Raw genomic sequence first — 22,930 nt, forward strand, 5'->3', positions numbered from 1 at the left:
TGTTACAGGTCACAGATGGTCTGTGGCAGAGCCGGGAATAAATAGCACGCAGCAGTTAAGGTCCAGCCCACTCTGCTGGCTCAGAAAGCCTTGCAAATGCTGTTTCTGCTGCCACGCCAAAAAGAATGCTATTTTTATTTGTTATTCCCTTATTATAAAAATAAAATATGACCCAGGAATCAGCCATCTTTCCTAATTTCAGAAACCTACAGCTTTCAAGGTGCTATAAAGTCAGATTTGGCAATTGTTGTCTAAGGTGGCACCGTAGCAGATTTTAAATGGTGACCAGCAGAGCTTGGGAGTTCTGGCAGCCTGTGATGGCATCCATGAGAAACTGCCTGTTCCCACCAAGCCTAGAAGAGACCAGAGCCTTGTAAAGGGTCAAAACGTTACCAATTGCCTGTGCCCTTGCTTGGAGAGGGCATCTCCTACCTTCAAGTAGCACGCTTAACCTCCAATTGGGCAGAGAATCAAACATTTTGAGGTCATTGCTCCGCCTGCAATAATCTCAAAAATTTGCTGAACTCTGCTCTGGTGTTTGCCATCTGGAAACTCTCAGACTTTCCTCTGCATTTGGGTTTTTCCCCCTGCCATTGCACATCCTCCTGCAGCTTGTCAGGAAACGACCATGCAAGATTTGTCTTGTCTACGCCAAAGGAAAGGGCATTGCAACCCAAATTTTCCATGCCACAAAATCCCTCTTTGCCCGTGTTCTTTTTATTTAAATAGCTACATCTCACTGCACCACGCTGAACTGTGAGAACTGGAAGTCAGTATAGACCATGGCCATATAAGCCTATTGCAGATGTAAATAAAGAGAACAACAAATAGAAAGGCGGAAGGAAGCCTGCTGTAATTACCCGAGACAAAGAGTATTAAATAATACAATAATTTCCCCAGGAAGAGATTATAGAGGATTGTGTGTAATGTCTCAGTTCTGAAGGGTTTAAAAAGTCACCTTATAAAGAAAGTCTAATTAGAAGGGTACAGCTGTAAAGGAAAATGGTTATTTCATAAATCCTTTGGTAGAGTAATTTGGAAAAATACTGGTTTCTCTTCAGAAATAAAATAAATCATTTATTTGCATTAAATTATGCTTTGGGTGAAGATCCAAAACTCAAGGTTTTTGAAATTCACTTTGAGATGTTTTTCATTCCAGTTTGAAAGTGTAAGCAACTGAAAGTAAAATGAATAATTTCCATTACATCTTAATTTCCTTCCCTTTCCTTCCCTTTCCTTTCCTTCCCTTCCCTTTCCCTACACTTATTTATAAATATGCAGGCTTTTATAAATTATTTATATTAGTAGGATTTTGTACACCTATAAATGTACAAGTTTATTTCCTGAGGAGCATGTAGATCACATGGTTATGGTAATTTCTACCATTCAATTTCATCAAAAAGTCAAAAAAAGAAAAATGAGTTGTCATACCCAAGCAGCAGTCACTGTGGACACGTGGTCCAATGAGGTTAGATATGAAACCGTTGTTTGTGTCAAAATTTGCGTTCTCACTTCCCAAAAAAGTAAATATAACCCCAAAAAGAGGAAGGGAATGGAGAAAAGGGCGAAACTGGAGACACTGTAAATAGCATTTGCACAAATGCCCTGGTGGCATAAGTCACTGGTTTGACCCTAAACCTCCCCCGTGGCTGGTGCATACCTGTGGGGGTGGCAGGGGAATGCCATGCTGTGCCTTTCCAATACCTCTTGGCTCCCCACCTGGGTGGGCAAAGCGTGTCCTGCAGCGTGGAGCTTCCAGGGAGCAGGGTCCCCCACCACTGGCTCATGCTTCTGCCTTTGCCTGGCTGCTTTGTGGCCTCCCAGGTGTCCCAAAACTCTTCTTAACAAGTGCCGGTCTTTGTCTTGGGATGCCTCAGCCTTTTCCTTTATGAAAGTGCTAGAAAACAGGATTTCCTTCTTGGAAGGGTGAGAACGATGCTCCTAATTGCGTGCCTCCAGCTTTGCACTGTGCAAAGGCTGGTGACAACATGGGGTGGTTTTCAAGGAGCCCAGGAGGCGGGAGTGGGGATCTGAAGCAAAGATCCTCCAGACAAGAATGCCCCGCGGATGGGCACACCAGATCCTCACTGACTTTTGACACCCAAACCGGGCTTCTCGCTTTCACTAGCTGCTGGAGGTTTGCAGAAATCTTGGTGTGGATTTGACCAAATACATGCAGTAATCACTTTCTGTTCACACTGCATATTTTGCTCTAAAAGTAACTTTAACTCCAGTGTACTTGTGCATTATAGATTCTTTCAGTGGCAGAACAGCATAAACCTGGTAACATGGGCATAAATACACATCAAACAGCTTTATTTTGGAAAGCAGCTAATATTTTGTCTCTGGAAAAGCTGAATGCTCTGCGAGTACAAGCTTGCCAACTTCTCAGAAATACATGTGGCGATATGCTGGGCTCAGGATACATGTGTGAAGTTACAGAGACAGAGGGCAGGAAGTGTAGGAAGCTTTCAGAACCCATCTCCAGTGAGTCACCGTAGCCTGGAGAGCAACCACCCTGTGCAGCTTGATACCCTTCCAGTGTATGATGAAGAAAGAAATAATTTTAATAGCTTTAACTGGTGCTCACCAGATCTGGTCCTGAGGGAGCCAGACTCAGGATCTAGTGGAGCTAAGTGTTACTGCTTGGTTTGTCCCCTTGTGGTAGCTGGAGGTCAGGGGGTCGACAAGCTTATTTACACCTTTTGTCCCAGAAATTGCAACAGAGCTTTGCCCATCCTGGCTCTGCTTAGCCCACTCCTTCCTCAGGGGAGCTTTGGGCTTAACCTCTGCCTGCAGTTCCAGCTTCTTTGGGGTCACTGGAAGGGATTTTAGTGGCTCTTGCTGTGTCCTCCCTAAAGAACTGGGGGCAGCTCGCATGAAGGCCGTTTGCCCTTTGTGCTGAATTTCTAACCCCAGTGCAGAAGAAGAGGATGTCACTCAGAAGAGGAGGGCTTTCAGCAGTGCTCTCTCCTCATGCCCCAGCTAAAACAACAGCTTTCCTTGGCTTAACCTTCACCTCCCTCTATTACAGAGCCAGAGAATGTATGCTGATCTCTGCCCTTTTGCTCGCTGTAGCCATATTTTCCATGTGTTTTATGGCTTCATGTTGCAACTACTTACTTTTACAAGTGTTTACTTTGCTCTTTTTTCCTCTTCAGATTTAATTACCTTGTGATAGCCCTTCTCATATCTGATCCTTTAGCTTTGGAAAAGCACTAAATTTAAAAAAAGGTCTTTTGTGGGGCAAAGAGACGTACTACAGATGTGTCTTGCTGCCACCCACTTAGATGGAAAAAGGTAAAATGTTAAAAACAGAGGGCTTAGATTGTCATTATGTGTGTTCATGTGAAGCAAGAGTGGCTGTGGGCTTGTGCCATATGGGTTTGGGTTTGGACACGGCTCACGGCTGCTGGTTTAGTGGTTTATTACGGCAGGGTTGCCATGAAGACAGCAGGCGCTGACTAGTTACTGGGCTGCCGTTCCTCCCTGCCTCAGATTTCCAGCAGAAAGTTATCTGAAATCTGCATTAAGATGCAGGCAAAGGACAGCATGAGCTCTGCAAACAGAGGGGAGAAGGCAGAGGGCTTGGCTTTGCTTTGCTTTGCTTCGGTGCCAGATTTCCTCGCCTGCTGCTGGAGACCCAGGGAGCTCCACGTCTGTGTGATTTGGGCCCTGCCCGTCCTTTGGAGCATCTTGGTTTCAGCTTCAGTACTTGAAAGCAAATTCTGTGTGTGCAGTGAGTGACCGGCTGCAGGGCAGGCTGGTTGTGGGGCAGCTGATAAAGATACTGGGCCAACCACAGGAGAGGATCTGCCCCCAGGTCGGTGCCCTTGTGAGGAAAACCAACAGCACGACCTCTGTTTGCAGCCCTCACTGGCTCCTTTGTCCTCAGCCTGAAGAAACTCAAGCAGAGCTCTACCTTCCAGGGCCACAGGAGAGTTTTGGGTCCATTTGTTTAACAAAAAGTATCCAGTCTGTACTTGCAGGAGGCCATCTGAACACGTGAATATACAGAAAAAGAAACAAACTAGCTTGAGGACATCTTGATGAACAACTTTGTGGGTAGCAGTTGCTCGTTTTAAATGCTTCATTTTGTGGTACCTTTCGCTGACTTGAACCCTTCCTCCTGTGTGTAAAACCATCACATAGTGAGCACAGGCAGGTCTGAAGGCCTCCCTGAACGAGAGACCTGCCTGGCAATGTCTGGATGCTTTTGGTTAAAACGTTTTGACTAGCAAGAGGCATTTGTGTGAGAAACCTTTATTGTTTTTCAGGTAGTAGAGACCAAAACAAGTCCATAGGGGATGTGTACAGTCAGAGTCCCATCCTGGACTCACTGCAGACACAACCACGGCATGACTGCGGTGGGAAGGGAGCTCTGGGCCCACCCAGAGCAGGGTGCCCAGGCCCACGTCCTGGTGGCTTTTGGAGATCCCCAAGGAGGAGCCCCCTCTGAGCAGCCTGTGCCAGGGCTCCAGCACCTGCCGTGCTGCTGGGGGTTTCCAGGGAACCTCTCATGTCCCACTTCTGGCCCAAATCCAGGCCCTCTGCAACCTCTCCCCACTCCTCGGGCGCTACTGGACCCGTGTGCCTGTGCTGGTGGCCTTTGCTGTTATCTCCATCTCAAGCTGTGCTTTCTAAATTGCAGGGAAATAACGTATTTTGTGGTTAATGATTAAGACGTTCTTCTGGGAACCGTGACTTTGCTTGGAGGCATGGGGTTGCTTGCTAACATATGTTTAAAACCAGATGTCAAGGACACTCTCTGGAAGACGCCTGCGGGCACACGTTTAATGTGGGTTTTGACCCAAATCTACAAGTCTGTCTCTCTCTCATTTAGGGAAGGGATCCGTTCTCTTCCCATGGGTGAGAACAAGATGCCTGCAGACTGCTTGCTGAGGGCGTTTTCTCAAAATCCCACCATCTTTTGTAGACCTTGGGGAAACGGCCGCGTTAGGAACAGGTTTGTGCTGTGCAGGGCTCTGGAGGGAACCAGACTGGTCAGAGGCACCAGAGCTGTCTTCAAAACACCAGAACCTGTGCAGGAAGCCTTAAAAATAAATACATAAATACATAAATACATAAAAGAACAGAAGAGAAAAAATAAAAGGAAAAAAATTAGAAAGAAATAAAAAGAAAAGGAAAGGAAAGAAAAAAGGTAACCTTTCCCTATCTGGATACCCAGATGAAAGAGCCTAATCTTAAGTAAACAAAGTGCAACAATTACCTGACCTGGGTAGCAAGCAGTCTGGGGCAGCAGAGGTGCATGTATATTTCTAAAAACGTTACTGCAAGCAAAGATCTTTACACAGCTGGCAGCGAGACATGGGCACCGCTGAGGCTTGCATTTTCTCTGGGAACAAGTTTAAGCAGAATCCCCATCACCAGTCCCCGGAGCAGCGGGGGAAACGTGTTGCAGACAAGGCTGAGCTGAGCCTCAGAGAGGGGTCTTGGGCAGATGTAACACGCTCAGCCCCTGAGCAGCGACTTCCAGCTGGGCCATGGCAAGCACCGGGTGTTTCTGCAGAGCAGAACCTATTTTACAAAAGGGGGTTTCACAATCTGCGAGGACATGTGCAGGCTACTGGATAGTCTGAATCTGGCATCTGGTCAGCCGGGTTTTATTTCAATTTGCGTTTTAGAAACTCCTTAGGCATAGGAGGGCCCGTGAAATATTTCTCCATTATCCAAGTGCTTCAGGAAAACGATATCCAGAGCTCTGTTTCCATGATGTCACCTGGGGAGCACGTTGTCCCATTTCGTGCCTGCTTACTGGGGGGGGGGGGGGGGGGGAGGCGGATGGATAAGCATTTGTCCTTGTTTTAAAAATGGAGCTGTGGTGGTAGGAGAAAAGACCTAATTTTTATGAAATATTGCAAAGGGAGCTGGGTTCCACTGGCAGGCTTTGTGACGTTAGAGGGTGACATTAGGGCTGATCTTGAAGCACCATTCTCAAACCAGGGGTGGAAAGAAGCCTCCTTTTCCCAGAGGGGGTTTCCAGGGGAGGGTTTGTCAGAAGGGGAAATCCAGAAGCAATAACATTGCTCTGTCTCCTTGATGGCTTTCAGCTGCCCAGGCCCTGGGTGGCTGCTGTAATGTACTAAGGCAATGCAAACGCAAAATTGCTGCACCCCACACAAGTATTAGGGCAGACAGAAAACTTGTTGGGCTCTCCTTGGCCGGTTCATAATCCCAACTTTCCCTAAGCCATCAACATCTTGCTTCAGCAGCTCCCCCACCCATGTGGCCACCTATCTCTGCTTTACGTCCCCGTCCTGGCCACCACCCCATAGCTGCTGGTGTAGCAGGAACCTTGTGTACACACGGGGCATGCCGCAGCCCACACCAGCTGGATCCTTTCCAGGACTCTCCTTATCAATACCTGTTAATGCTGGCTTAAATATATTTTTCCAGCTGTCAGTCTTGCTGAGCTAAAAAAAGAAAAAAGAAAAAAAAGAAAAGTCAGATTGCTGCCCTCGGAGATAAGGCTTGTGGATGGATTTGCAGACTTCTTTGGGGCTGGAATAAGAGAAATTCAAAATGCATTTGGTTTGCTGAGCTGCTGGGGGAAGAAATGAATCCAGCAGGGTCCCTGTGTCCAGCAGTGTGTACAGAAAAAGTGCAAGGTGCCCCACGGAGACCTGTCCCCTGAGTGAGAAACTCGGTTGTCATTCCATTCACAAAATCTGCTGAATTCAGTGTCTGCAGGGTTGCCATGGCAAGGACGGAGCTGCTATTTTTGACTCATAGTGCTGCGATTGTCCGGGGACCACGGCACTCCTCTGAGAGAGGCTGTCCCTGGCCGGTGCTGTGCTCTGAAGCTGGGCTTATCATCCCCAGGGGATAAGTGTCCCCCCTTTATGCACTAGGAATTACCTCAAGTGTTAAAAAGACATCGCTAAGCCTTCAGACACCTTTTGTCTCTGTGCTGGGTGCTTCAAATAGAATTACAAGGTTTGGCTGCCCAAATTTTATTTTTTGCTCTGAAAAGAGTTAAAGAAAATTGTGTTTGGGTTGCAAGACCATCCCTGTAGGAGCAGGACTGGCTGCAGGAGAGAGCAGCAGGAGGGTTCATTTCCAAGGCTCAGAGTTTCTCCTAGGGCTGTGGGCTGAGAAGCAAAGTCTTTGCCTCTCATCAAAGAACAAATTTAAGGCTGCATTTGGCTGAATCACTTGTACCTGAAGGAGCCTCTCCCTAGAGTCTCATTTGGCCCCGTGTAGCATTTCCTCCTTTTGCTTACACCTCTTCCTCTGCCTGCCTCAGCCCCCACGCATGCACCTTGTTTGCAGTGTTGCTTTTCCTGCCACATCCCCGTCATGACAGCAGCCAGATGCGGATCATGTTTGCTGAATTCAGGAATTCCGCCCCGGTTCCGCTGCTCCCCAGCCGGAGGATGCTCTGTGTTTGTTGCTTGAACTCTCCATGCTCCATGCAGGGAGCACAGAGCCAGAAAGCCTGGCACAGCACGGCTGGAGGGGTGCCAGAGGCACGGGGGGATGGCTTTCCCCTGCGTCAGTGGGGAAGGGAAGAGCCCGAAGCGAGCCTGAGACCCGAGCAAGCACCCCAAGCAAAAGCCAGATCCCAGAGGGGCTCGGCAGCCCAGGCACCCGGTGCCACACAGAACTAAAGGGCTTGTGGAGGTGCCCAGTTTAATGCTGGTGGGTGCTCAGACCCCTGAGTGAAGGTTGGTGCTTGTTCTGTGCGCAGTGCTGGAGCAAGGTGGACCAAATGCATTGCTGTTAGCCCCTGCACTAAAGTGCAGGACTTCCAACCCCCAGAATGACTTTGCCTGGCTGGTGGCTGTTCTCCGTGGGCAAATCCATGAGCAGCTGATATTATTTTTAGTTCTCAGCGGCCCCACCTTGGGCACAGGGGCACAGCACTCTCTCAAGGAGAAAGATGCTCCCTCCCCAGCCGCTGCATCTCAAACACGTGCCAGGGAGAGCTCATGGGGCTGTGCATGGTGCCCGGGGGGACAAACCCCAAAGGTGCAGGGGGCTGCTGTCCCCAAGGACCATGCGACCAAGGGAACAGGACAGGCAGCGGCCAGCACAGGCACTTCCCACTGCTTTGGCAACGGGAACACTTAATTCTTTGTCACCCTGGTAACGATGCCCCAAGAGCAGCGGAGAGGAAACAGCAGATGTACTCTCGATTATTTTCCCTCAAACTCCGGTAAGCAGGCGCAGGTGTCCTTGGCCTTCCCTCCCGAGGTATTTATTGTGCCCGGCCGCCTCCGCAGCTCTGTGTCAGCTCCCCACACGATGCTCTGCCAGGCAGGACATGCCCTGCCAGCGCTCCCAGCCCTGCAGCCTGTGAGCATCCTGCCCGCCTGGGAGCCATTGCTCATTTCTGCGAGGTGTCTTGCCCAATAGCTCATTTTTTAAATACAGCTAAGGTCCCCGGGAGCTTGTACAGGCTGTTGGGCCACTGCTCCCCATAGGCACAGGGGGTGTGAGGACACTGCATGTCCCACTGGCTGCCTGGGGCTTGGTGAGACTTTGGGAAGCATCAGCATGACGTTGTCTGAAGCCGTGCTCAGATGCGGTAACTACTTGGGGTGCAGGGCAATGACAGTCACACACACAGCTACTTGCACATATTGTAGTATTTACTCTGTCAGAGAGAAATTTCCTACCAAGGAAGCAAAAAGACTGGAAAAAAAAAAAAAAAAGTATTTCCAGGTAATTAAGATCTCTCTCTGAATTCAGATGACATTCAAGCACGTGAAATCCCTGGCGCTTCGTGCTGCTATTGTCTGTGTCAGTGCTGCTTTTGGGATGTTCTCTGTAACTGCGTGTTTTGTGGGACCATCCTTCCTCAGGAACTTGTGGGTGACGAACACTTCTCCTTTCAATTCAGCAGGGAATTCTGCTCCGACACCAAGAACGCTGCTGTCTGTAATTGCCGTGGGTAGGCTGGAGAAGCTGTGCAAGGACTCAAGCCTGTGGTTCGTGCTCAGAGTCCTGCTAGCACAGGCACACCCAAACCAGCCAAATTGCCAACAGCCAGGATGAGCAATTGCACAGAAATAAATCTCCAATTCATTTTAATAGCTCCAAATCTGAAGTTGCTGGAGGCTAATTATAGAAGCTTTGACAGTTCAAGGATTAAAATTATCTTAATAGTTTAACAGTATAAACACACTGACTCATTGCACTGACAGTCTCCTGAGCGGCGTGTTCACCTGTGAGCTAGAGGCTGATTTATTTGTTGCAGGTTGGCCTTGAGATGGGGAAAGTAAGTGAACGATATGGCCCTGCTGTTTGACAGTGCTTTGCTCTGGTGATGTTTTCCTGGTAGGATTTGCAGAGTTATTTGCTCACCTGTATCCATGCCTGTATGTCTTTGTATAATGTGTATATTCATATAGAAATAGTATCTCTTTATTTATAATCCACCTTTTTCTTCCTAAATTTGTAGCTGCTTGGGCCTTTCAGACCTGCTGGCCACGTGCATTCAGTAATTGCTTGCAAGAGCAGCGCAACTAAAGGTCTGTGCTGCAACCTTTCGAGGCAAACAAACACAAGAGGGGAGCTGTGCAAGGCTTGGTGGCTGCAGGACATCAGCACCAGCGCATCCTCCTCTCTCTTCTTTGCTGGCCTCATTTCACTTGCTTCCCACACCACGTAAGTTGTTGTGACCTAAATTACCATATTTTTTTTTGGTCACGCTGTGTGCAGAAACACATTTAACAGCTTTCTCATAAGGTGACATCTTACGTGTCTTGTGACTGGAGCAGAGGTAGGATTTTTGAGGACTGTCACTAAGAAAAAAATGTAAAAAAGGGAAAGTTGGAGTTCCAACCCACACCTGTCCACAGGCAGGCAGGGAGGATGGCTGCTGCCATCCACGTGAGGGAATGTGCCACCCTGAAAGCCTGGGAAATCAGTCAGAAGGACATGCTAGAAGTGTAGGAAATGCCAAATGGTTCTCTTATCAGACCAGGACAGGGAGACAGGTGAAATGTTAAGCTGTGACTCCTCCTCCCCATCCCCTTTTTCCTCTTGTCCACCCAAAGCAGTGAGCACCTCAGGGCAGGCGTTATTTCCTTCCATAGGGGCAAACCTCCAGCCCAAGGCGGTGCTAAAACCCTGCTGCTATATTAAATATGATACGGGACCAGCAGAGAAGAAGAACCTTCTCCCTGCCAGGAGAAGCAGCACGGAGTGGGAGGGAGCCAAACACGGAAGAGATCATTATTTCTGCCTTATCAACAGTTCCAGGCTCTGACCCATCTTTTAGCTATGCCCACCATGAGCGTTGCTCTTTTGTCTTCGTGAAAGACAACTTGGCCAGCTTCAGCATGAGGAACCGGTGCTCCTCTAAATGAGGAGAGGGTGCCACTGAGCTACGGGCTGCTGGATGGACTTCTTCACGAGGTCCCAGTGGTCGGACGCTTCCCTCGCTCTGCTCTTCTCCACCGTGGCCTGTCCGATGAGGTGCCTGGGGTCAGAGCCCACTTGGTAAATGGAGACAAGCACGGTGCAGTCCCACACTGGAGGCTCAGGCATGTGGAACAGAAAAGTTTCGTTGAAAATGATGAGCGGTGTGTGGGCCCGCGGCCTGGACTTCTGGTGCTTTTGTCTGTGGTGCCTGCAGGAAACATCGATCCTCGCATATACATCTGGGAGGGAAAGAGAAAGGGAAAGAGAGGTGCCTGGGAGCATTGCAGCATCTGTCTGTCTCGGTTGGCTTCAGCAATGCTGGAAATCAGACTACTTGGCCAAGGCAATTGCATCTTACTAGGTAAGTAGCTAGTAAGACCTATGTGATCCTGCAAAAGGCAAAGCACAATTGACAGGGACAACCTCCAAATAGCTCTGCAGTTGTGTAACAAGCTCTGAAGTTAGTAGGAACAGGACGATGGAGGAAAGTTTACTTCTGTTAGTCCTACTAATGCTTATGCTAAACCCAACACCTGCAGCAAGGCTCAGAATGAAACAGCAGACAGGAGCCTTTGCCATTGCTTTAGCTGTATTTAATTAGCAAAATGGAAAAGTGTGGCTTTAGAGGTTCAGATAAGAGATCTGAGCACGTAAGGCCATGGGAAGAGTTCAGCCCAGGAGACAGCAGCCTGGGGATATCAAAGTCTGCTGTGCTTCTCTCAGTCCCAAAGACTGAGGATCTTGGGAATACAGCAAAGAGGGAGAGCAGGACACAAAGTGAGGGAAGGGGAAGAGCTGCCTGCCTTCATGCTGTTCATGTGCTGAGAGCTGCAGAGGGAAAGTGGCTTTCCATTCGTCCTCCAACTTGTTGCTTGGTGCAGGAGAGAAATCCACATAAGACAAGGGTGCAAAATGTGAAGTGTGGCTGAGTCGGGCTGGTTGCCTGCATCAAATGTTGGGTTATAGGAAAAAAAGGTGGCTCTACCTCAGCCTTTTCAGGGCAAGGAGCTGTTTACAGCTTATCTACAATGCAGAGCATCTCTAAGGCTGATCTCAGGTGTCATCTCGTTGGTGGACATTGAAGGATGATAGCGGTGCTCTGGTTACAACCCCGAGGAGCACCGTAGTACCTCTGCACTTTCTTCACCCTAGGGCATCCTCAAGAGGAAAAGCAAATTGTTGCTCCATACTGAGGGCAACAGGACTGTAATGAAATCCAGCTTTTGGGGTCTCTGCAGAGCAGAGAAAGGGAATTCAAGTCTTGTGATGGAGGGAAGAGGAGGAAAGGCGCTGCCTGAAAGAAGTAGCTGGGTGTTTCATTAGTGTGATGGGCCCTGGGGACTGATTCAGCAGCGCTTTTCTGCCAAGGCTGGGGTGTGATGGGCATGAAAGGGACCTGCTTCTCCAACACCCCCACGCTCCTCTGAGTGGGTGAGATAAAGGTAGCAGGCAGCAGAACAGAGAGGAGCAACAAGCCCAGCCAACAGGGGATATAAAACCCTTACTCTTACCTGCAGTGCTGCGAGGGGGAGTCGTCTTCGCCTTGAGCAGCCCGACCTCTATCCTCTGAGAGATGGGAAGGCACTTCAGCGACACGAGCACTTCTCCCACGATGTCCTGTGGAGGGCACAAGGGCATGCAGTGAGCAGCCAGTGCAACAATCTGCTGCCACCGGGACCACACGCCAACCTTTCTGCAGCTCACCAGGGTGCTCTTAGTGGCCCATCAACCAAGCCTGCAGGACCACTGCAGCATTCTGGCCGTACCTTGATTTTCAGCATTTTTATTGTGACTGACTTTTAGTTTTTTAACTTTCAGCAATTGCCAGCATTGGTTCTTTATTCATTCGGTGTAGCAGTTTCTCTTTCTCCTGATGAGGAACAAAAGGGCCCCTGTTCTCCTTCATCTGTATTACCTGGGTGCAGTTCTGAGTTTCAGGCTCACCAAACACAGACTGGTTTGTCACCACAGAGCACCAGTACCTGAACCATCACTTAGCAGAGTTAAACAAGCTGCTCTGGGCTACACGAAAGAGGCTTTCAGCTCTCTCTTGTTCCTAGGGGTGGTGAGAGATGAGGTACTACCGTACGGACTAATTTGTGCTGATTTCATGGTACTAAAATACTAATTCTTATGGTACCACAGTGTTTTTTTCCAGAGGGCTACAGGAAATGCTAGAGGCTGCAGACTGTGACATTTTGGGGTGCTATGAGAAGCAGGACTGCAACTAAATTCATGTTGCTCACATTTTGCAACAAGTTCCCATGTACCAGCAACAAATCAATGTTTCTTACAGTTAATTGTTCCGGTTGCTGGACTTGGGATGCCACTTTTTCTCTGTTACATTATGCCCTGCTGTTGTTAGCAACCATTTAAAACGCACAGCTATCATTTAAAAACCATTATTAATTCTTTACCGGAACACATCACGTGTTTTCCTTTTGGACCATCAGTCTCTAAACAAACCAAATGCGCTGTGAACTCTTGTCTCTGTGGGTAGAGGAGGGAAAAGGTGCTGCAACATAAGCCTGGTCATCAATACGCCTCGATCCTTCCCTGGAGATCTCACCTTTAAGAGGCAATTTGAAACTCCACGCACCCAGCCTTCCTGCAGAGCCTACCTGAGCAGAGTGCTGGGAGCAGAAGGGGTCTGTTACCACCTGCATCCCACAGACGGATCCCAGGGATGCAGGGCTGGGCTTTTCCACTAATAAAACTAAGGGGTGGCTGTACTGACATGCAGCTCCCTGGCAGTGTGTGGGCACACTGGGTAAGGCCATGTGTTAGTCATTAATTACCTTTGTGGTCTTCTGCAACTCTGCACACACAGCCAGGCTTCGGGAAGCCTTCAGCTCCCTCAGGGCAACCCTGACTTCCCCCAGCGCAGCGTTTCTGGAGTATTTGTCAAACCGTTGAACCTGTGGGAAAGAGGAAAACGGCATGTCCATCGGGTGAGGTGTGGGACGGGAGGGAGCAAACCTTGCACCAGGCTTTTGGGAGCCAGGCTGTCCTGATAGCAAAGGATGCCCATGGCAAGAAGCAAAATTCAGATGTAGTAGCATCACTCAAAGGAGTGCTTCCACCTCTGCTAACAGCCTGGCCCCTCTGGCCTTGCTGAATCCTGCCCTTGCTCTGTGCAAGGTTTGCTCCCTCCCAGCTGGCCGGGTGGTTGCTGGAATCCCCTTGCACAAGAAAGTGTCTTCTGACAGCTGCCCACATTTGCTCGGGGCCAGCTCGGGGCCTTTTCTGCATGTGCTCACACGTGGCTTCAGTCCTGATTTGTGCCTGCCCTCTGCAGCTGTTTCCCCAGCAGTTTGCTCTCCGGCATGCAGCCGTTTCCCTGCTCTGCTCTGAGCTCCCAGGCCTTGCTGCTTGCTTCCCTCTCGGGAGCACGGTCACAGTGTGTGGCCATGGCTCTGCGCACATGTTTTTTGCAGGCGTGTTTTAGTTTTCAAATGAAATCACTTAAAACTGCTGCCTGATGGGGAACAGATTTACTGCTGTCGCTTTGTCACATTAGGAGCCTATAGTTCAATGTCAGTGCACAGATCTGCCAGGGTCTGGAAGGGAGCAGCGTGAAACCACTTCAGCAGCTAGCAGTCTTGCTCCCCTGAGGTCTCTTGCAGCTCCACCTCCATCTCTCCTTCCACCTCTTGCTCTGCCTGCACAGCCCAGCTCTCCCCTTTGTAGTGTGCTCCTGCCCTTCCGCTGCAGCCATGTCGAGCTGTTGCTTTGCTGCGGTGGTTTCCTTTGATAAACCCGCCAAGTGCTTTTGCTTGTGAAAGGGGCACTCAAAAACTGAACGAGGAGTAAACAAAACCGAGACAGGAAAATGTAATGGCCAAATCAGAGGGGCTTTGAAGTAATGTGAGTCTGGACATTAGTCAGGGAACATGAGATCTGCAGCAACACGTGGGGATCACCATTCACATTCAGACCAGCAGTCTGTCTAGCCCACTGATGCCTTCTGAAACAGAAATTGCTCCGTGGTATAAAGTGGAAAAAGGAAGAAAGCACAAAGACTTCATCTTCCTGCCCCAGCTGACTGCTGGTTCATGTCTGACTGCTGGCTTGTGGGCAGAACAGTGGGACTGGCAAGGAAATGTCCTGTCTGCTGTGGATTTCACTGGTGATGCCTTTGCTGCTGTCCCCTCAGCATGCATTTCAAATACACCCCAGTGTATAGGGTGTCTCACAGCTATCTGTTGCCAAGGCACATTTTAAATCCCTGGGCATTCATGGGTACACTGCAGTGTTATAGGGGCAGACCTGAACTGGCTCTAAGTGAGGTAAGTCTGAAGCTATCAAACCATGGTAAGGAAGAATTAGGTAGAAGAGGTTTCAGGCTGCATCTGCTCACCAAGTTATCCCCATCAGCTACCTCTGCCCTGCCAGCACTGTGGGATATCCCTCAGCTCAGGGGGCAACCATGCGTTTCCCCCAGGCCCCAGCCTCTATGCCATACCCTACTGCAGGACCATGCAGACCAGGGGATGGCTGTGACAAAGGACAAGAGAACACAAGCAAATACAGATTTCAGGGAAATAAAACCATCCCTACAGCCTTAAAATGCCCACGAAACCAGTTGGGCACCCCTTTGAAAGCCAAAGTGTTTAGGATCTCCAGGCTTTCTGACCCTTCTGTCTGTCAGTGCCACATGACATTGGTGACCGTGGCCCTATTTCTGTCACTAAAGAGCCAACATCTCAGCTGGCTGTCATCCAAGAGGACCTGGTAAATGAGCCTGGAGAGTTACCAACCCCTTTTTTCGTTCTTCAGAGGGATAAGAGATGGAGACACCTCAAGAGGCTTGAGGTCAAGGCCTCTATGCCTGCTACCAGAGCTCGCACCCCAGCCCACCTCCAACTTCAGAGTGCTCTTCTCCACCTCGGCATCCCGCAGGGAGCAGACAAAATGGTCCCTGAAGGCTGGCCTGCTGCAGCTCTTCACCACCCGGCTTCTCCACTCCTGGACCACGCACTGGAGCCCGGGGATGCGGGATGGGACCTCCTGCAGCAGTCGGACCCGGACAGCAGAGCCGGTGTGCCCGCGGCCTGGCAGCCCCCATGCCTCCAGGCTGCTCACGAGCAGCTCACATTGCTCTCTGCGGTAGAGGAGAGAGAACTTCAGTTTGCCCCGGGAGCTGGGCAGGGGTCCCCCGTCACTGCTCGGGTCTTCAGTGGTGCTGCAGGAGGGGCAGGAATGTGGCTCGCCCGGCTCTGCTCGTAACTCCGTCATCTAAGGAAAACAAGGATGAGAGGAAGAGAGAGAGAGAGAGATGGGTCTTTTAAAGTGTGGTGGTGTTGAATTTTCCTCTTTTTTCCTACAATGGTAGACACAGAAGGTGTGTTGATACCTAGTGCTTTTGCTCGTGCTGTCATGCCAGCGCCTGACAGGCCAGCTCCCTGGCATAGAACAGCCTCACGGGCTGGTTCAGACCATGGGAAGAAAGAGGTCAAAGAAGCTTTGCTGCCCTCGGGACCTGCATTCAAGCTCCCACCACCCCCAGGTACTGCTCTGCAAACATCCTCTGCTGGGCTCTGTGCCACAGGGGCCTCTCCAGGGCATCCCCAGAAGCTTCAAAGTGTTCTTTGCTTTCATTTTCTCTGAAAATGAGTGCTGTGGACATGACGCTGAGCACCCTGCACGGTGGAGCCCAACAGCCACACTGTACCGGCGAGAGCATGGGCATCAGCACAGCCACCTGGCCGTGCAGGATGGCCACTCTTTAAGCATTTTTCCCTTCTTGCCTTGCTTTTTTTCTCCAGTGAGAGCCCAGCAGCTGCAGCCCTGCGATAGCCATTTTGTACTCAGCAGCTGCTGGTGGTATTTTGGGGCTGTTGCTGAGCAGGCTCTCTGCCCGCTGCAGAGCCGTCTGCGCCTGCCTCACTGCTGCTCTGCTTCCTGCTCTGCAGCGAGGCCTGGCCAGCTGCAGGGAGGTCAGCAGGAACTTGAGGAATTCGTTTTATTGGAAACCACATCCCTCCGGTAACAGAGGCACAGGCTGGAAGTGGGGAAGAAAGCGGGTTGTGGGGGAGGGAGAGGGGATGGGAAAGGCCCACAGATTGCTTCTTTAAGAAAACCAGATAAATTCTGGATGAAAGAGAAGCAAGGAGAAGTGAAACTTGTGATCAAGTGAGGTTTTCCACCAGTTTCCCCAGAAATGGCACGGCGGGTTTCTTCACTTCCCTCAACAACAGACTCCATGGACTCTACAACTGCCCCAAAAACACCTGAATTAGCTGCAAAGGTCCCTGCTGCATACCTCAACACCTGGTTGCAGCCTGCAGAGCTGGAGCATCTCCTAGCAGCCCTACTTAGGAGATGTCTAAATCTGAACTTGTCACCCAGACTCACCCAGGGCATTCCCAGTACCCACTGAGAGGCTGAGGGATGATGACACACATGGCCTGAGTGCACTGGGGCTGTGGGCAGACTGCAGTACCCATAAAACCACTGCACTGGGGTCACTGTGTGTCAGTGTTTTTCTTCTTTTGCTCCCCCCCTTTCCTCCTGTGTCTCTCTGGGACTGTCTGGTCATGCCTGGGAAACAGGGACTAGTGGGCTTGTGGCCCTGAGACAGGTCTGGCCCTGGCACCCCACATGAAGGTTGTTACTTAAGTGAAAGAGCGGTATTTTTCTTCCTCCATTCCTTTCAGCTGGAGACAGTCTCTCTTTATAAGTTTTCTTGCCACAGGGTTTTGCATCTTGTTTTCTAGCAGAGTTGAGAGGCTGTCAGTCAGCCCACCTCTTGTGGGGTTTCTGCAAACAGGGATGGCTCTCGACCTTGCCCTAGCATCAGTGTACTTGCCTTGAAATCCACATTGCTCGGCTTAGAGGTGTCAAGCAGGAGAGGTGGCATCTTCTTCCCCCAAAAGCCGTTCTCTGCCTTTATCCTCACCCTGTCTTCACTGTGGTATTTCTTCTCTGTGGGAATAAAGAAAAGCCAAGTGAGTCATGTCCAGTTTGGATGGAGATGATGATGTTTGGAGGCTGAAAGTCTGAGTATTGGATTTTTATTTGGGATTTCTGAAAGTCTTTAGAGAAGACTTTCACACCAACCTCCTGGTGTGAATGCCCTATATTTTAGACTTTTGGGGACAGCCTTGCAATACGTTTACAATAAAAATGCAGCTTGGAGCTGTCGAGCAAGCTGTGCTCAGATGGCACTTGGCCTGATGCTCCCAGACAAGAGAAGTGGGGTGAGTCACATTCAGTAGCATGGCTTATGACACCATGCAGCTGGGAAAGGAAGGGAAGGATTGGATTTTTCATCATTTTTCTTTTGTAAAAGCCATCCAAGCAGAGAGGGATTGCTGAGGCTGGGAGACAGGAGGCCAAGGAGAGCTGGAATGAGAGCAAGGAAGAGCTGGTGAGCCTGGCATCACCTGGGGCCTGCGATAACAGATGGGCTTGAAGGGACAGGAGAAGCCATGCATACATTTCTGGCCTGGTGAAGAAGCAGCTGGTTTTCTGGCAAAGCAAGGCTACTACAACTGTATGTGCAAGGCATGCTTGTGGGGTCCTGAAATGTGTGCCTCATTTGTCTCCTTACAGGTGACAGCCAGGAGAGGTGGCCTGCCCCAGCTCCATATCATGTCAGCAAGTGGAACCTGGTCCCTCACCTGCCTCGTGTCAGGGCACTGTGGGCATGGTGTGTGGCACAGTGACTGTGACAGAAATGCTTGCAGCTGGAAGCATAAAAACTGAGGACATAACTGTTAGTGAAGCAATGCTCAGCTCCTGCATCTGGTCCAGGATGGAAGTTGCTTTTTGAGAGGAAAAGGTAGCAGAAACAGGCCCCTGGTGGCTGCTGAGCACTGTTGCCCAATACTTACCTTTTCTAGCCCTGTGGCGTTTCCGGAGCTGACACACCTGGCAAGCTAAGATGGTCAGGGCCACCAGGAGCAAAAGGATGGCTATTGCCAAGATCCCATACTTCCAGGTATTGGAAAAGGGTAGCTGTAAACTGTGCAAGGTAAGCGAGATGGAGCTGTCCTCTGTCATGCCTTGTTCCTCTGAGAGAGAGAGAAGGAAGAAAGGGGTTAGCATTGCTAGCACTGCCTCTCCGTGTTGTATGACTCAAGCAGGATGCAGGCTGGGAAGGAAAAGGTCTGTATTCAAGTCATACATAAACTGCAGCTTAGGCCCACACGCACAGAACTAGTCATGTTGCTGGGCATGCAATATTATTTATGTGTGTTTGTGCTCACTGGATCAGTGCTGCATCATCACGGATCTGTTCTCATCGTTGCCACACAGGCAGGCTTCTGCTGGATTTCACTGCTTTTGGCCAGAGCAATTGACAAAGCAGCTTACGGTCTTCCAAGATGAAAGACTGCTGGAAATGCGCCACACCTGTGATTTCCCTGCAAGCTTCTTTTCAGCCTGCTTCCTTGCCCTCCACATACCGCTGCTGCCTCCTACAGTTGGAGAGAGACACTTTATCAGGGAGTGGAGTGATAGGACGCGGGGAAATGGCTTCAGACTGAAAGAAAGTAGGTTTAGATTAGATATAAGGAATAAATTCTTTACTCAGAGGGTGGTGAGGGACTGACACAGGTTGCCCGGAGAAGCTGTGGCTGCCCCATCCTTGGAGGTGTTCAAGGTCAGGTTGGGCAGCCTGGTGTGGTGGGGGTTGAAATTAGATGATCTTTGAGGTCCCTTCCAACCCAAACCGCTTAGTTTGGACTTCCATCTCTGTTCCTTTGCTCCAAGAGAAAAGATGGCAGTGGTCCATTAGGCTATGGCTCACCATAGCCTTTCATCCTGCTTAGCCTAAGTAACCACAATGAGGACTGGAGGAAGGGATTCTTCCAGTCCTCTTAGGGTAAATATTCTTTAAGAGCATTATCTCCCTTCTCAGGAGAAGGTTGAATCCATCTGGAGAGGAGCAGGGATGAGTGCTCCCTCCCCCTAGGCCTTTACACACATTCACAATAGAGCTCTGGTTAGGAATAGCACTTGGTGGTGTTTTTTTTTTTTCTTTTTTTCTTTGTTTTTTTTTTTTTTTTTTTTTTTTCTTCATGATTACTTAAGATGAGATTAGAACACTAATCTTTGCAGGGAGCAAACATTTCACCTAACTCTAGCAAACAAGAGCAGCCAAGAAACAGAGCCCAGCTTCAGATGAGGTCTGTTCCAAGAAATTACTGCTGGTTTACACAGCCCAAAGCAAGCTTGAAAGCAGGAATCAGTTTAGTGAAGCTTTCTGCACAGAATCCCTAAATGTGTGTTATTTCTTCACCTCAGAAGGTGTTGCTGTTCGTACCAGCTATTTTCTTCTATGATTTCTCATGACTGACTGTATTATCCGTACTTTTGTTGCAGGGCCACGTGCAGCTGCTGGGGTATATGCTCTGTGTAACGTACCCCATCCACCTCCACTGGAGATGAAGCAGTAGAAATGAACGGGAAGTGACTGGCAGAGACATCCTTGTGTGGGTGAGAGCTAAATCTCAGTCTAAATAAACACTTCCCTGAAAAAAAAAAATGGACTAAGGGGAGCCTTTAAAACTGGCTGAGAAATTTAACTCACTCCTAACCTGCAATAAGTAGTTGTGCCATAAAAATGCTCAAAGAATCACAGCAGGCTGAAGGACAGTTCTATGGCATCCAGAGGAATTCACCTACAGTATAACCCTCAGGAAGAGCATAGCACGAAATTAAAAGAACCTGTAGTTTAACAGGCAAACAATTGCATATATCAATTAGTCCTGATTCTGCACTGCAGACCCAGAGACCTTAAAGCTTGTGGCTGGCTGTCATTTTCCTGAGAGGTTTCTTATTTTTAAGAATGTGCATCTGTATTACGTGGCAGGAAAGCAGCTATTTAAGTAAAAGCGGCGAGGCTGAATGGCTCCTGAACCATCACACTCAGCCTGGCACTCCTGGGACTTGCTCCAAATCAGCTTCACCTTTCAAGGTCTGCTGTGAGCTGCCCCAGCACTGCTGGGTGAGTTAGCCCAACCCCAAAAATGTGCACGGCCGCTCTGCCATCGCACAGATGGGGCAGGACAGGCCTGGCATGGCACGTCCATCTCCCTGTCCAATGTCCCCATCATCTAAATCTGGCTGTCACTCGTTCCTTGTCATGTGGATGGCAGCCTCCAGCAGGCCAGGTGCTCCCCACACAAACATCCCACCCCCAGCTCCTCCCAGGTGCCTAACTCAACACTGGGCGACTTAAACAAAAATCATACCTTCAGAAATGGCTTAAAAGCGGGTCTCTGGGAGCCCTCTGAGAGCCTGCACACCGCCAGCACACAGCGAGATCGGTTTGTTATTCTAGAAAAACAAGGTCCCACCCTGCTCAGCAAGACGCGAGCCAATATTGACGAAGCGGGTTCGGAACAGGGCGTACATGTGGAACAATGCGATGGCAGGGCTGCCGCTCAGTTAACTCCACAAGAGCTGCAGAGGGATGGGGTTCTGGGTGCCCACTTGGCAAATCTGGCTGTGAGGGTCACCGCGAGAGGTGCTCCATGCTGAGCAACCCTGCAGCTCCCAGCAGGTCCTAAGCAGGGCATGAAGGGGAGAGGCTGGGCTTCTGGGCTCTGGGAGAGGAGCATTTGTAACCCTCTGCTGCTCTTGGCAAAATCACGAAACCATGGCAAATGCTGGTCTAGTCACATGTGAGTGCAAGCCTCCAGAAAACATGGGATAGGTGAGTAGAATAAGAATACATGCTCTTCGTTTGTTTTTGCTGTGCAGTTGTTTTTTAACTCTTCTTCTTTTACCCAAAGCAATAGGATATATATATATTTATTTTTTCCCAGGTCTGTCCTGTGGATGTTGGGGCTGTTGCAGCTGGATACCAGGAGGCAGCTGGATGGGAAGTCTTTGCACACACTACCAGAGCTAGATCCATAGACACCTGAAAGGTAGGAAGGGTTTTCTCCTTCAGAATTAAGAGGGTGGTGCCATGTGGCAATTAGAGGGCCAAGAATTGAGGAGGGAGATGAGGAAAGAGGTAGAACAGCATCCTCCAGGGCTTTCCTTCCTCCCTCACCTGGTTCTCATTCCTTGTCCCATCTGGATTTGAGGACTTGGATCAGTCCTGTTTGGTCTTTCCCGTCGGGAGCTCTGCTCTGTCCATCCAGTCACCCAAATCCAGCCAGATTTCTTACCCCAGAGCATTTGTTAGCAGCCACTAGCCCACCCCATTGGGATTACAGCTATCTTTGATCCCTGCAGTTAAGAGATGTGGCTGCATCCTTGCTTGCAGCATGTCTACTTTAGATTTGCTTTGCAAGCTGTGGCAGGGAAGGGGGGAATGAATCCCCTGGGAGTCTGCTGTGAAGACAGCAGCATCTCCCCTCTGCGGTAAGGGCTGAACAAAGTAGCCCTTTCTCCTCGTGGGAGGTGCTGAGGAGTGAACTCCTTGATGCTTTCTATTCTGGTGATCCCCGAGCGCAGTCTCGCTCCTTGTTTTGTGTTTGCTGCACATTAGAGATGAGCTGAGGCATCAAACCTGGCTAAGAGGAGCTCAATTAGCCACGGCACACCTCAAAGTGATGGCAGGCAGGCAATTCTTCCCAGCCAATTACAGCATGGCCTGGGGAGTGCTTCTGTACCCTGTGCATCATCTGCAAAACGTAATGAGGGTCTCAACTAAGCATCTAAATGAAGTGTGAAACAAGGCAAAAACAATGCATATCAGGTCAAGAAGTTAGGGTAGGGAAAGCTGGCTTTGCAGAAGGTCTGTCCCAACACCTTTTGTTTCTTGGGGTGTGATGGTCCCCAGTGAGGTAGGGCGGGACATAAAACTACCTCTCAGACTATCCTAGTAGAGGAGAAGCTCAGGAGAGCCAAAATTGCTGTTAGCATCCGTGTTGTTCAGAGGGGGCACCTGGGGCCCTGCTGTGCTCCATCCCCTTCCCTTAAAAGCTCCTGCAGCCCGGGTTGCCAGGCCAGCAGTGAAACGACGCTCTTCCAAAGCAAGCAGCAGGTTTAGCTGGGGTATAACCTGCCTGTGAGGCCAATAATGTTCACTTAACTGCTTCTGGCAACGGAGCTGGAACACCGTGACCTCCCCGCTTTAGATCATATGATGCAGTGAGCAAAAGGTTGTTGCAGAGTCCTAAACTACTAGCAGAAACCCAACATTTTAACACAAACTAAACAACTGTTGCCACTACTGAGATGTAAAATACAAACCTGTGAAAGAATATAAGAGCTCTAGACTCAAGTTCTCTGCTCCTGAATCTATTTGATCTCAAGAGCCATGTTTTTTTTTAAAGGGTTTGCTTAAAGTGTCAAGATGTCAGTGTTTGGAAACATGCTTGTGGGGTTAGACGCAGTGCAGAGAGATGGTGCACGGCAGCTTGTTTATGCGTAAATTAGCCTGCTATGTGTATTATAACCCTGGGCTGCACAAAATTTGCAATGGCATTGAGCTGTCTGCCATGAACTGAAAGTTCTACCTGGATTTCTCAATCTTCTATTTTATTATTAACCTTCATAACATAATAAAAGAGAAAGCCAGGATTTGCGAGCTGCTGGTAAAAGGGTACCCGAGGTCCAACCGTTCTGCCCT

General features: G+C 49.5%; 1 protein-coding gene across 1 annotated transcript; it reads right to left on the reverse strand.

Moving 5' to 3' along the window:
* Positions 1-10,329: 10,329 nt before the first annotated feature.
* Positions 10,330-20,757, reverse strand: LOC116489539 (synaptotagmin-5-like). The gene is made up of 7 exons (XM_032187965.1): positions 20,700-20,757; positions 18,231-18,410; positions 17,204-17,319; positions 15,253-15,630; positions 13,191-13,310; positions 11,904-12,009; positions 10,330-10,631 (listed from the first exon to the last, which is right to left on the reverse strand). Exons 1-7 carry the CDS (start codon positions 20,755-20,757, stop codon positions 10,330-10,332), a joined length of 1,260 nt encoding a protein of 419 aa, XP_032043856.1.
* Between the last annotated feature and the right edge of the window lie 2,173 nt (positions 20,758-22,930).

Source organism: Aythya fuligula, chromosome 5 (genome assembly GCF_009819795.1).
Source record: "Aythya fuligula isolate bAytFul2 chromosome 5, bAytFul2.pri, whole genome shotgun sequence".
Classification (NCBI taxonomy): Eukaryota; Metazoa; Chordata; class Aves; order Anseriformes; family Anatidae; genus Aythya; species Aythya fuligula.

Excerpts from the sequence above, each read along its gene's own strand:
- LOC116489539 (XM_032187965.1), bottom strand. The coding sequence starts at position 20,757 with ATGTACGCCCTGTTCCGAACCCGCTTCGTCAATATTGGCTCGCGTCTT. Across the intron at positions 17,320-18,230 it reads ACGCCACAGGGCTAGAAAAG|AGAAGAAATACCACAGTGAA; the intron begins GTAAGTATTGGG and ends TTATTCCCACAG. Across the intron at positions 15,631-17,203 it reads CGAGCAATGTGGATTTCAAG|ATGACGGAGTTACGAGCAGA; the intron begins GCAAGTACACTG and ends TGTTTTCCTTAG.